Here is a 15,197-nt window from a genome sequence, read left to right as displayed (position 1 = left end):
GCTGCGCAGCATTTGTGCACCGCCGCCGTCAGTGTCAGCCAGTTTGCCGTGGCATACGTAGCTCCATCGCAGTCTTTAACACTGGTAGCATGCCGCGACAGCGTGGACGTGAATCGTATGTGCAGTTGACGGACTTTGAGCGAGGGCGTATAGTGGACATGCGAGATGCCGGGTGGACGTACCGCCGAATTGCTCAACACGTGGAACGTGAGGTCTCCACAGTACATCCATGTTGTCGCCAGTCGTCGGCGGAAGGTGCACGTGGCCGTCGACCTGGGTCCGGACCGCAGCGACGCACGGATGCACGCCAAGACCGTAGGATCCTACGCAGTGCCGTAGGGGACCGCACCGCCACTTCCCAGCAAATTAGGGACACTGTTGCTCCTGGGGTATCGGCGAGGACCAATCGCAACCGTCTCCATGAAGCTGGGCTACGGTCCCGCACACCGTTAGGCCGTCTTCCGCTCACGCCCCAACATCGTGCAGCCCGCCTCCAGTGGTGTCGCGACAGGCGTGAATAAAGGGACGAATGGAGACGTGTCGTCTTCAGCGATGAGAGTCGCTTCTGCCTTGGTGCCAATGATGGTCGTATGCGTGTTTGGCGCCGTGCAGGTGAGCGCCACAATCAGGACTGCATACGACCGATGCACACAGGGCCAACACCCGGCATCATGGTGTGGGGAGCGATCTCCTACACTGGCCGTACACCTCTGGTGATCGTCGAGGGGACACTGAATAGTGCACGGTACATCCAAACCGTCATCGAACCCATCGTTCTACCATTCCTAGACCGGCAAGGGAACTTGCTGTTCCAACAGGACAATGCACGTCCGCATGTATCCCGTGCCACCCAACGTGCTCTAGAAGGTGTAAGTCAACTACCCTGGCCATCTAGATCTCCGGATCTGTCCCCCATTGAGCATGTTTGGGACTGGATGAAGCGTCGTCTCACGCGGTTTGCACATCCAGCACGAACGCTGGTCCAACTGAGGCGCCAGGTGGAAATGGCATGGCAAGCCGTTCCACAGGACTACATACAGCATCTCTACGATCGTCTCCATGGGAGAATAGCAGCCTGCATTGCTGCGAAAGGTGGATATACACTGCACTAGTGCTGACATTGTGCGTGCTCTGTTGCCTGTGTCTATGTGCCTGTGGTTCTGTCAGTGTGATTATGTGATGTATCTGACCCCAGGAATGTGTCAATAAAGTTTCCCCTTCCTGGGACAATGAATTCACGGTGTTCTTATTTCAATTTCCAGGAGTGTACATACAAACCATCTTTCGTTTTCTCCAGATTTCATATTATCATTTTTTGATTTATTTGAGAGTCGAACATTAAAACTGAGGGAAGTGTAGGAAGTTGTCACGAGATATACAGGAACAATGTTTCTTTTTAATTTTTTTCTTTTTCTTTGCTGCGGTTTTGATTGTTCAGGATCTCTCACAGTTACAGGAAACAGTGTGCTTATTGGGTATTTCTTGTCAAAATGGAGCATCCATACGCTTGCCTGTAATCTGATCAGTTTTGCAAGTAGATACGTAGTATTGCGTGTTGATACTGGCGGTGAAAGTAATTTGCACTTCAATGTGCACGGTGATGTTTTTAGAAGACGAAACTGATTCTGCTAGATTGTATTTTCTCCGTCTTAATCTTTTTTTTATTTTCTTCACTCTCTGATACACTGGTTATTTCAGGTCTGTATTTTACTTTCTATTAGAAAAGATCATTGTACTTTGAAAACAGGTTACTGGACAATGGTTCCTGAGGGACTGAATTATTTGTTTTCATTGCTTTTGTTATACAGAGAGTAAAACGGATGAAGTGCCATTGTAAGCTAAGTATCTATGTAAGACAGAAAAAAAGGTGGGAACTACGGCTGTGATCTACAACACGAGTAACTAAGCTTATTTTTTTATTAATTAAGAAAAAGCATCTCGTGTTGCTAATGAGGACTTTATTAAGTCACCGACCCGTTTAGGCCCTTGTATCAGGCATTTGGCAGTAGATCTGAAAATTGTGCCGTAGAGAAACAACGTCAAATGATCGTTTGACATACTCTGAAAACACATCAACTGGAAAAGGCGGAAACTGGTTGTGGACTTAATGAAGTTGTTATTAGCAACTGGAGCTAGAGTTCACTAACGGAACAAACAGTTGCGGCATCAGCAGCCAGCAAATATGGAGACAATAATAATTATTTTTTAAACTTTTTTGTTGTTGTGCGACGTAAGCTACCTGGACGATAAAGCATATTACATCTGAATATTGTCTTAAAATGCTGTTTGATTATTGATCATTGCAGCAGTAAGTTAAATGAAACATTGTGGACACCTTCTGGTAAAGGCTTCGCTAGCTGCTCCTGCTGCTGCCTCCCGCAGTGCGTGCACCTTATCAAGATAAATGCGTTATCGCGACTCCCTACTGGCAGCTCTCTGCATCGTGTTGCGCAACGGACGTTGTAGTCTCTGCTGTAAACAGCGACGCTCTTACACCCGTATATAAACCTGTTTGTGGTGAGGCGCGCTCAGTACAAGTTGCCACCTGCCGAGGGTAAGTACGTACATTAAAAAAGAGTTTTGGAATCGATTGTAGGAAAATTCTCAAAGTGTTTAGGGGTCTTATCGTGATTGGGGGTCGTATATGACACCACCGGAACGATGTTTTCTTAATATGTGTATTGCATAAAATAGCAAATGTATGTAGTTGTTGTTGTAGTCTTCAGTCCGAGATTTGGTTTGATGCCGCCCTCCACGCTAGCACATCCTATAGAAGCTTCTTCATCTCTGCGTAACACTACAGCATGTCCCCGTCGGAAGTCATGAATGCTGAAGTAATACAGGATCAAAGCTCATGCACTATAGCTGCTCAACGTGGAGCATAAAATTTAACGATCCCTCAAAGAAGTGAGAGAGAAAGAGAAAGTGAGAGGGGGGGGGGGGGGATGTCATAGAGAGAGAGAGAGAGAGAGAGAGAGAGAGAGAGAGAGAGAGAGAGAGAGAAAGAAAGACTGACTGACATTTTAAATAGAGAGACCTAAAGGGTGATCTCATGACAGCTAACACATCGACCAGATAGAGCAGTCCGGTGCTGTGGAAGTTCCGGAACCTGTACAGAAAGCTGGATAGAGATCAACATAAACATCATTTCCACCCTTTTTATTGCTCGTGAAAACCACACATTGCACGTTGTACCATCATACAGCGAGACCTTAAGAAGTGGTGGTCCAGACTGTTGTATACTCTGGTACCTCTAATACCCAGTAGCACGTCCTCTTGCATTGATGCATGCTTTCATTCGTCGCGACATAATATCCACAAGTTCATCAAGGCACTGTTGGTCCAGATTGTCCTACTCCTCATCGGCGATTCGGAGCAAATCCCTCAGAGCGGTTAGTAGGTCACGTCGTCCATAACGTCCTTTTCATTCTATCCCAGGCATATTCGATAGTGTTTATGTCTGGAGAACATGCTGGCCACTGTAGTCGAGCGATGTCGTTATCCTGAAGGAAGACATTCACAAGATATGCACGATGGGGGCGCGAATTGTCGTCCGTGAAGACGAATGCCTCGCCAATATCCTGCCGGTATGGTTGCACTATTGGTCATAGCATGGCATTCATGTATTGAGCAGCCGTTCCGGCGCCTTCCATGACCACCAGCAGCGTACGTCGGCCCCCCGTAATGCTACTCGAAAAAATCAGGGAACCTCCACCTTGTCCGCAGCTCGTGGTCGTGCGGTAGCGTTCTCGCTTCCCACGCCCGGATTCCCGGGTTCGATTCCCGGCGGGGTCAGGGATTTTCTCTGCCTCGTGATGACTGGGTGTTGTGTGATGTCCTTAGGTTAGTTAGGTTTAAGTAGTTCTAAGTTCTAGGGGACTAATGACCATAGATGTTAAGTCCCATAGTCCTCAGAGCCATTTGAACCATTTTTGAACCTCCACCTTGCTGCACTCGCTGGGCAGTGTGTCTAAGGCGTTCAGCCTGACCAGGTCCCTTCCAAATACGTCTCCGACGGTTGTCTGGTCCAAGGCATATGAGACACTCAACGGTGTAGAGAACGTGATGCCAGTCCTGAGCGGTCAATTCGGCATGTTGTTGCTCCCATCTGTACCGTGCTGCATGGTGTCGTGGTTGCAATGATGGACTTCGCCATGGACGTCGGGAGTGAAGTGCACCCCATTCCGCACAGTTTGAGTGGTAACAAGACGTCCTGTCAGGGTTCCTCCGAGCCATAAGCCGTAGGTAGCCGACATCCACTGCAATAGTAGCCCTTGGGCGGCCTGAGCGAGGCCTGTCATCGACAGTTCCTTTCTTTCTGTATCTCCTCCATGCCCAAACAACATCGCTTTGGTTCACTGCGAGACGCCTGGACACTTCCCATGATGAAAGCCTTTCCTGGCACAAAGTAACAATGCGAACGCGATCGAATCGTGGTATCGACCGTCTAGGCATGATGAACTACAGACAACACGGGCCGTGTATCTCCTTCCTGGTGGAATGACTGAAACTGATCGCCTGTCCGACCCCCTCCGTCTAATAGGCGCTGCTCATGCATAGTATATATTTCATATATATTTTATTTGTTTCACACATATTTGTGTCGAATTTCGCCCTGCATTTTCCGTTTCATGCAGCTCAATGTTTATGACGTCCTATCTCCTGAACTGCGTGTCTCAGAATTATATTGCTGGTACATTCAGTGGTATATGTGAACATTGTCTGCAAAATTTTTTGCTAACAGAATTAGTAGGAAAAAAGTAAGAAAATAAAACGTTATGCTTCACGCGGCACTTCTACCGCATGAGCAGCAAAAATGTAGTAAGTGAAAAACTGTTTTCATTTCGTCATTTTGTGAGAGCTGTCAGTGAGAAAAGGTTTCATAAATGTTTGAAATTAGATGTAAAGTTTATTGCAAGATATTAAGTGCGCTAATTCTCAAATACTGGATGAATAAATTATGGATATTTGCGGGTCGTGGGCTACAATGCTTTTTCATCCCACTCCAACCCCCTTGATAGGTAGATGAATCTTACCCCCCACTTCAATTCTTTCCAAACAGTGATATGTGTACCTAGTTTGGTTTAAATTGGCCCAGTGGTTTAGCACGAGATGTGGAACACACATACATACAAACATACGTAATTTTTTATAACACATATAGAAAAAAAAAACAGAGTCGTATTTCTTGCAACCATATCGCGATTTATTTTTCATTGTTTCATTGCCGTCTGTTGCAAAGCTTCAGAAAGCAAAACAACAAACGTAAAACATGTTCTTTACACTTTTTCTTGCGTTCGTTCACTTGCTATAATAAGATTAGCTTCATATTAGAAACTAAAAACAAAAAAGCAGCATGTGCTTACCTGGGGCAGATAAATGTTGTGAATCTGTTGCTTAACTGAATCCACTCTGTATCTCCTCATGAATTCCTTTCATACGTTCCCAGACCCCTGTCCATTTCCGTGCTCTCCAACCGTTTCCCTCTTCTTAATCGCCTTCTTCTTGTTCCTCTTCCTCTCCCCCTTCTTGTCCGCCTTCGCTCATCCCCTTTTCTCTCGTTCTTCCTCGTTTTTTTCGCCTGTCACATGACTGGTCCCCTATGGGTTACCCTACTAGTAACGGGCAACACTTGATTTTCGGCTGGAACTCGACGGTACGGCGTTCCTTCACCTCCCAGGGAATTTCTTGTTAACTCACTGGAACAAATCGGCAGTGAAAATTTCAAATAGTACGTGCGTATTAAATCGCAGCGTAACTGTAATTTTCCGCTCCCCAAGCCCGAATGAACGTGACAGTGGCTGGCCACCATGATAGGATGGGCACAGGCGTGGAGCGAGGTACGGTGTCTGCGTGTATGTGTGTGTATGTACACTGTACCCAAGATACGAGGGTTATTTGGAAAGTAAGGTACGACCGTTCGCAAAATTGAAACTTCGCACAGATGTGTTTGGCAGTGTCTGTCGTTTGTCTGTCGATCGCTTCTCACAGCTGCAAATACACTTCATGTACACTCCTGGAAATTGAAATAAGAACACCGTGAATTTATTGTCCCAGGAAGGGGAAACTTTATTGACACATTCCTGGGGTCAGATACATCACATGATCACACTGACTGAACCACAGGCACATAGACACAGGCAACAGAGCATGCACAATGTCGGCACTAGTACAGTGTATATCCACCTTTAGCAGCAATGCAGGCTGTTATTCTCCCATGGAAAGATGCTTAGAGGACAGCATCTCCCGCCAAGTATGACTGCCTGAGAGAAGCCTGATTTCATGCATCCCACATAGTGCAAGTGTAACCCATTGCCTTCTTCATGACAAACCTCGGCCACACACTGCAGTGTGACAGAGGACGCTGTTGCAGCGTTTCCGAGGAGAACTGTTTGATCACCCATCATACAGCCTGGACTTGGTACCCTCTGATGTTCATCTCTGCTCACATGAATCGCTACTGCGAAGATAACATTTGGGCACAGACAACATGCCTCAGACCAGCGCAGAGAATTGGCAGAAAGCAAAGGCTATGGCGAGAGTATTGGAAAATTGGGACAATGCTACGACAAATGTCTCAGTCCAAGCGTAGTTTATGTAGAAAAGTTGCTGGATCATGTAGCTAACTGTTGCAAATAACACATTTTTGATTTTCACTGTGGTTTACATTTCGTGACCGATCGGACCTTACTTTCCGAATAGCCGTCGTATGTTAAGCTTCGATCCGAAGTTGTAATAGGTACATATCGCCTTTCGTTTACGACTGTTAGTGGCCTCAAGCTTGTGATTTTTTAGAGCTGGGGAGATGGGGAGGATGGTTTGTATGGCTGCGGTGGTGTGACTGGAAGGGGGGGGGGGGGAGGAACAGCTGTATGGTTGAAGAGGTGGGTCTGGGCACCTAAAATTTTAGAAATTAAGCACTGTGAACAGCAACCTATTACATTGTCCAGTCACATTAATGTGATCATCTGTCAAAAACCTGAATAATCCCTTCGGCAATGCTGAATGCTGCGAGAGGGACACGAAGAGAATCAGTGAGCTTCTGTAAAAAACCGACTGTGACGTGGAGCCACACCGACTTCAGGGTTGTAGCCAACTGCGCTAGGTTTGTCGGTAGAGGATCCATGTCACGAACAGCTCGGTCGAGATAGTCCCACAGATTCTCAGTTGGGTTTCTTTGTTTTTGTGGCGACCAGGGGAATACGGAGTATTCCATAAAAACCTTTTCCACTTGTTTCCACTGTTTGCGTTGCTCATTTGTCTCGGGGTCATAGAAAAACAGCACTCGTCCATGATGGTCAGGCAGGTAAAGAAATCTGGGGTGGTCTGCACAGCTGCAACACTGTCGCTGGTGTGCGTTTTCCCGATGGGTGTGAGGAGTCGCGAAACGCTCGTACGGTTGGCGACGTTAGCCATGTTCACCATGTAGTGGAAAGTGCTGAAAAGTGATCCACGACTGCTTCTCAGTTTTTCCACCATAGCTTCGTCTATGCCACGGCGGTCTTCAATCACCTGGACCATCCACATTTCTTTATAATTCCTGTTGTAAACCCAACTAAATAACTAGGGACTACAACCATGAATAAATTAAACTGGAATGATCACATAGATAATACAGTGGAAAAAGCAACTCAGAGACAGCGATTTATTGGCAGAACACTTAGAAAACGTAACAGGTTTACTAGAAAGACTGCTTACGCCACGCTTGTCCGTCCTCTTCTGGAGTAGTGCTGTGTGGTGTGGAGTCCGCATCAGATAGGATTTGCGGACATCGAAAAAGTTCACAGAAGGGCAGCTCGTTTTATATTATCGTGAAATAGGGGACAGAGTTCCACGATTACGATTGCCGAATTCGGGTGGCAATCATCAAAAACAAGGGCGTTTTTCGCTGCGGCAGGACCATCCCATGAACTTTCACTCACCAACTTCCTCCTCAGAGTGCGAAAATATTTTGCTGGCAACCACCTACATAATAAAATAAGAAAAACCAGAACACACACGGAAAGATTTATGTCCTCCTTTTTCCTGCACGGAGTTCGAGAATGGAACGGTAGAGAAATAGCTTAAAGGTGGTTCGATCAACGCTGCGAACTGCAAAGTAACCATGTAGATGTAGACATTGTCTGACAGTTCGTTTCTCGTCATTCAGACTTGTTTTGACCACACCGGAAGCGTCCACGTCATACGACTATGCATTGCTACCATGTGCTTCCATTAACTCAATATGGATTCATGGATTCAAAGACAAACATAAAGTCACAATGAGAACCCCTTTTACTACAATTATTTGATCGCATATACACTGCGTTATGTTTACTGGTTTCGGTGTTAACTGTCTTCAGATCCTTTACAGCAAATGTAGAAAAGAAATTACGATTAACAACTGCAATACAACATAAAAAACTACAGCTTAGATCTGTTTAGTTCCTAATACAGGTATCATATGCAAACATACTAATTCTTCCCACTGTTCAGTACAAAATGTACGCTGTCGTAAGTTTATCTGTACAGTATGTACACGTCATAATTTATGCGTGCTGCAGATGGAAGGTATTAGCAGTTTTATATTATATTGTTCAGTATACCAGACATTATATACTACTCCACCGAAAGCACTGTATCCCTGTAAGTCGTGCCCTCACCCACAGGAGTGTGCTACCGACCTCAGGTGCGAAGGTGGAAAGTATTCGTATCCATAAGAATATTTCCTGCCTCACAGCAAATAATATATGTAAATCTTCTACAAGTTATACTCTTTCACCCAAGTACATAGTAGGTACTTGTTATAATGTGGAGTATTAGTAAACTTTGTTTTAAGTAAACACAGTTTTACAGTGGTTTTGAGTTTTATCTGTAAGAAATCGTGCTTCTTTTCCTCCACAAACCTAATATAAATTGCTCCCCTCTCTCCCCCCCTCGCCCTCCCTCATGCTAAACTAGTGCTACTCGAGCGTTTGGGATCCCTATCAGGTCGGATTGAGGGAGGACATAGAAGCAATTCAGAGGCGAACTGCTAGATTTGTTACTGGTAGGTTTGATCATCACTCAAGTGTTACGGAAATGCTTCAGGAACTCGGGTGGGAGTCTCTAGAGGAAAGGAGGCGTTCTTTTCGTTAATCGCTACTGAGGAAATTTAGAGAACCACCATTTGTGGCTGACTGCAGTACAATTTTACTACCGCCAACTTCCATTTCGTGCAAAGAACCCAAAGATAAGATAAGAGAGATTAGGGCTTGTGCAGAGGCATCTAGGCAGTCATTTTTCCCTCGTTCTGTTTGGGAGTGGAACAGGGAGAGAAGATGCTAGTTGTGGTACGAGGTACCCTCCGCCACGCACCGTGTGGTGGATTGCTGAGTATGTATGTAGATGTATATCCGTCCATAATTGCGAAAGTGTTGCCGTTGCAGGATTTTATGGACGAGTAACCCCTCGATTTTCTCCTATAAACGTTCGATGAGACTCACGTCAGGTGATTATGGGTGGCCAAACCATTCGCTCGAATTGTCCACAATGTTCTTCAAACCCGTCGTGAACGATTGTGACCCAGTTGCAATTCCATTCGTTGTTTGGGAACAAGTAGTCCATGAAAGGCTACAATTGGACTCAAAGTAGCCGAATATAGTCATTTCCAGTCAATGGTCGGTTCAGATGGACCATAGGATCCAGTCCATTCCATGTAAACACAGCTCACACCATCATAGAGCCACCGTCAGCCTGCACAGTGCCTTGTTGACAATTTGGGTCCATGGCTTCTTGGGGTCTGCACCACACTGAAACCCTACCATCAGCTTTTCCCAATTGAAATCGATACTTATCTGACCAGACCACTGTTTTCCAATTATCTAGGGTCCAATCCATACGGTCACGATCCCAGGAGAGGCGCTGCAGGCGGTATCGTGCTGCTATCCGACTCACGTTGGAATTATTTTCCGTCAGTGTAAGACGTTCATATCTCTAGGTTTGTTGCTGAATTTTGATACTCACGACGTAGTTTACGTAGGGCAACTCTGTATGCCTATACAAATTTTTGGTATGATGTTCAACTTGGGCAGAATTTTTTTTACGTTCTGTCGTTTTAATACAGTGCATCTCTACCCTAAAACAGTTATTAAATACGAGAGAAATTAGGTGACATGGTTTTTAGGAAGAGAAAGAGTGAGGAAGAATAATTTCTCAATGTATACCAACACCGGGAGAGACTTTTAAGTGCGAAAAGAAACACAATTTACTCCATGCTAGTCGTCTAGGATATTCTGCTGAGCCGTAAAGCCCTCCCATTCTGCATGCTCACTTCACACAGTACGACGTGGCTTCATGAAATATTAAAAATTCCAACTGCTATTGTTTGGAAAGCAGCATTCATATTTAGTACATGTTTTATAATATAACTGCGATTATTTTTCTTTCTTTCAGGATAGAAATCACCCTGAGGAGCTTCAGCAGACATGGCAGACAAAACGGCTTTGGTGCTGCTGGCAGAAGGAGCCGAGGAGATGGAGCTGGTCATCTCAATTGACGTCATGCGACGCGCAGGGGTAACACCTCTGCTGTCCACGTATTTCCTCATAAATTACCCTTATGAATTCTCATCTTGTATCGTCCTGTTTGATAACAATAAGGCACGGTTCACATTGAGGTGATACGATGTAATACGATGTAATACGATATGCTACGCGACAAGATACAGAAGCAACCCGCATCGGCGGATAACATAGAAACATAGTAGAAGCGACTTAACTGGTCACCACGCGGACAACGGCGATACGACACTGAAACATCACTCTGTCGAATCGCCAAACACGACACCTGAGTGCTGGTCGAGCAACGCGACTTGTGTCGTACGATACGCGAGGGGGCAAATTTCAAGTCAAAGTTTTTTATGTGGGTCAAGCAAAGCTGCATCCGTCTCTGTAGCTAGCTAGGCAGTAAAACTCAATTTTCGAGTCAGAAAATTAACCATTATCTTGGGTTTCGCGTGCGTTCTCCGCAATGCAATATTTCTCGTTTGATTTCGAGGAAATTATTTGGTAAAACTATTGATTCTTCCTCATCTTATTGTGTGATATAGCAGCTTGATAATGAATACATTTTCTTTTCACTGTTTCCCATTGTTATTGTGATACTTCGAAATAAAGTAAAACACAGTACATATTTTGAAAAGTTTTTCAGTGGAAAATGTAGTCGCTAACCAGTTTACATTTGGTGGACTTTCGAGCATATATTGCTACGTAAGAAAAGTAGCTATCACGTGAAAATTATTTTTAACAGTGGAAGAACAGCCGTGCCTCTTTCTAGTCTCTTGTATATACGTGATACATTTTGAGGTGACGGAGTGAAATGGCGCAGTGGTTAGCACGCTGGACTCGCATTCGGGAGGACGACGGTTCAATCCCGCGTCCGGCCATTCTGATTTAGGTTTTCCGTGATTTCTCTAAATCGCTTCAGGCAAATAGCGAGATGGTTCCTTTGAAAGGGCACGGCCGACTTCCTTCCCCATCCTTCCCTACTCCGATGAGACCGATACCTTTCAGTTTGGTCTCCTCCCCAAATCAACCAAACCTATTTTGACGTTTGATCGCGACTAGCTACGATGCGCCCCGCTCAACGATATGGTTGCGCCGCGATACAAGCACAGCTGCCTCGTGGTTCTCTTTTAAGCCTCCTGCCTATACAAGCCGAAGCTGGAAAAGAAAAAAAATTACTGATATGAAAAGTCACTGGGAGTCATCAGCTGATGATGCTGACTGGATTTTTTTTGTGCTCCCTGATTTCAGGAAATTTAGTGACAAGCGCAAAGGCAGCAGAAAGCTACATTGCTGTTGCTTCCGAATGAGCAGCTGGATGAAGCCATTGAGGGTTCGTCGGAATTTTCCTTATAATCAAAGCCTTCTGCCATTTCTTCAAAAACATTATCTATCCCTACGCACAGTTCACCATCCACTGCTACACCATTATTTGCTAATGATCTCTCTTCAAATCCAGCAACGTTTCTTCTGAAAACTCCTGACTGAATCATGTACTACTCTGCGAAATTGTATAGTCGAAGGAATACTACGTAGCTTCATCCATCTCTAACCATTATTTACGAGTATACCATATTGAGTAAAGTACTATAGGAGGTGTTCTTACAAAAAATAAATTTTTCGTGACGGTATTTTTGACGTCATTCACACACGTTCACCAACTTATCTTACTGTAATGAGGAGCTTCTCAGCAACAGCAATAGCAAGGAGAATGTCCTGCTTAGTCGTGTCGCCTCGGTGTGAACTGCGCCTAAGGCTGTCAGCACACGGGACGAGTTAGATAACGGTGACGTGGCGCTCTACGGGTTTTGTGACATCACTTCCTGCTATTTATAGCTGAGAAGCCATTTCGTGCAACACAAAATAAGTTCTGCGACATATCAGCAACGTACTACCTAAAGTAGAACCAGCAGAAAGCAAAGACGCTCCGTACGTCACACACAGAAAGCAAGACGCCATACTCTATTTGTCGTCTTCGGCAGAAGCCCATATACGAAAGGTTTCATGTTACAAGTCACATCCTACGAATATGTGGTGTTTCTAAGAACCAGCACGTTGGATGTCTCGAAATTCGTTACTGGTACGATTTGTTGTAATAAAATGACGGGAAACTTCATATTGATGGTTAAAGACTTTTCCTATTTAGGTATTTTCGCGTTATAATTCGCGTGTTACGAGAGTAAATCGTTTTAACACCATTTAAGATTTATGTAAACATGTCGTTCTTGTAGAGATTTTTTCAAATTAAATGTCAAATCACATTTCGGCGATTAAAGTACAGAAGCCGCCCGCGGTGGTCTCGCGGTTCTAGGCGCGCAGTCCGGAACCGTGCGACTGCTACGGTCGCAGGTTCGAATCCTGCCTCGGGCATGGATGTGTGTGATGTCCTTAGGTTAGTTAGGTTTAATTAGTTCTAAGTTCTAGGGGACTAATGACACCAGCAGTTGAGTCCCATAGTGCTCAGAGCCATTTGAACCACTGAAGTACAGAAATTGAGGCGAATCGATGTCGAGCATCAGCATCGCGCAGTTAGTTGAGGCATTGTGATATAGAAGTGAGGATAGTTCGGGTGAGGTTTTGCGCCTTACTGTATTCAGTTTTCTTTTCTCACCTTCACGTTTTCTAAAAGGCTGTAGGAGTTTCATATGAAATTAATAGAATTAATTTCTGTAATATTTGGTGTTGTGTATATATAAGTTCGCTCCCTGTCACGAGTGAGTTTTATTGATTTGGCGAACTTTTATAAACTGATATCTTTCCTCAGTGGACATCTTCGTTTTAATAAAGCAAACGTAGCAATAAAAGAGAAAGCCACCTGGTTAAATTTTGCACAGAACGTAACTTAATCATAGCTAACACTTGGTTTAAAAATCATGAAAGAAGGCAGTAAACGTGGAAGAGGCCTGGAGACACTGTAAGATTTCAAATAGATTATATAATGGTAAGACAGAGATTTAGGAACCAGGATTTAAATTGTAAGACATTTCCAGGGGCAGAAGTAGACTCTGGCACAATTTATTGGTTATGTACTGTAGATAAAACTGAAGAAACTGCGAAAAGGTGGGAATTTAAGGAGATGGGACCTGGATAAACTGAAAATACCAGAGGTTGAAGAGAGTTTCAGAGGGAGCATTAGGGAACGATTGACAATAACTGGGATAGAAATACAGTAGAAAAAGAGTGGGTAGCTTTGAGAGATGAAATAGTGAAGGCAGCGGAGGATCTAATAGGTAAAAAGAAAAAAAAAACAAAGAAAACGAGGGGTAGTAGAAGTCCTTGGGTAACAGAAGAGATACTGAACTTAATTGATGAAAGGAGAAAATATAAAAATGCAGTAAATGAAGTAGGCGAGAGGGAATACAAACGTCTCAAAAATGAGATCGACAGGAAGTGAAAAATAGCTAAGCAGGGATGGCTAGAGGAGAAATGTAAGGATGTAGAGACATATATGACTAGGGGTAAGATAGATGCTGCCAACAGGAAAATTAAAGAGACCTTTGGAGAATAAAGAACCACCCGTATGAATATCAAGAGCTCAGGTGGAAAACCAGTTCTAAGGAAAGAGGGGGAAAGCAGAAAGGTGGAAGGAGTATATACAGAGTCTATACAAGGGCGATGTACTTGAGGACAATATTATGGAAACGGAAGAGGATGTAGATGAAGATGAAATGGGAGATAAGATACTGCTTGAAGAATTTGACAGAGCACTGGAAGATCTAAGTTGAAACAAGGCCCAGGAGTAGACAACATTCCATTAGAACTACTGATGATCTTGGGAGAGCTATCCATGACAAAACTCTACTATCTGGTGATCAAGATGCATGAGGCAGGCGAAATACCCTCAGAATTCAAGAAGAATATCATAATTCCAATTCCAAAGAAAGCAGATGTTGTCAGATGTGAAAATTACCGAACTATCAGTTTAATAAGTCACGGCTGCAAAATACTAACATGAATTCTTTACAGACGAATGGAAAAACTGGTAGAAGCCCACATCGGGGAAGATCAATTTGGATTCCGTAGAAATGTTGGAACACGCGAGGCGACACTGACCCTATGACTTATTTTAGGAGATAGATTAAGGAAAGGCAAACCTACGTTTCTAGCATTTGTTGACTTAGAGAAAGCTTTTGATTTTGTTGAGTGGAATACTTTCTTTCAAATTCTGAAGGTGGCAGGGGTAAAATACAGGGAGCGAAACGCTATTTACAATTTGTACAGCAACTAGATAACAGCTATAAGAGTCGAGGAGCTCGATAGGGAAGCAATGTTTGAGAAGGGAGTGAAACAGGGTTGTAACCTGATGCTATTCAATCTGTATATTGAGCAAGGAGGAAAGGAAGCAAAAGAAAAATCTGGAGTATGAATTAAAATCCAAGAATAAGAAATAAAAACTTATAGGTTTGCCGACGACTTTGTAATTCTGTCAAAGACAGCAAAGGACATGAAAGAGCAGTTGAACGGAATGGACAGTGTCTTGAAAGGAGGTTATAAGATGAACATCAACAAAAGCAAAACAAAGATAATGGTATGTAATCGAATTAAGTCAGGTGATGCTGAGGTAATTAGATTAAGTAGTGAGACACTTAAAGTAGTGGATGAGTTTTGCTATTTGGGCAGCAAAGTAACTGCTGATGGACGAAATAGAGAGGATGTAAAATGTAGACTGGCAAT

The 15,197-nt window shown here is 44.1% G+C and overlaps 1 protein-coding gene across 1 annotated transcript in view; it reads left to right on the top strand.

The window, feature by feature from the left end:
* Positions 1-2,463: 2,463 nt before the first annotated feature.
* LOC126266804 (Parkinson disease protein 7 homolog) overlaps positions 2,464-15,197 on the top strand; it is a 40,216-nt gene continuing 27,482 nt past the window's right edge. The window contains exons 1-2 of the mRNA XM_049971350.1: positions 2,464-2,554; positions 10,414-10,535. Of these exons, the coding sequence (XP_049827307.1) occupies positions 10,446-10,535 (90 nt within the window). The 5' untranslated portion in view covers positions 2,464-2,554; positions 10,414-10,445. The remainder of the gene's footprint in view (positions 2,555-10,413; positions 10,536-15,197) is intronic.

This window comes from Schistocerca gregaria, chromosome 1, assembly GCF_023897955.1.
Source record: "Schistocerca gregaria isolate iqSchGreg1 chromosome 1, iqSchGreg1.2, whole genome shotgun sequence".
In the NCBI taxonomy this organism is placed as follows: Eukaryota; Metazoa; Arthropoda; class Insecta; order Orthoptera; family Acrididae; genus Schistocerca; species Schistocerca gregaria.
This window is presented reverse-complemented; position numbering and strand designations above follow the sequence as displayed.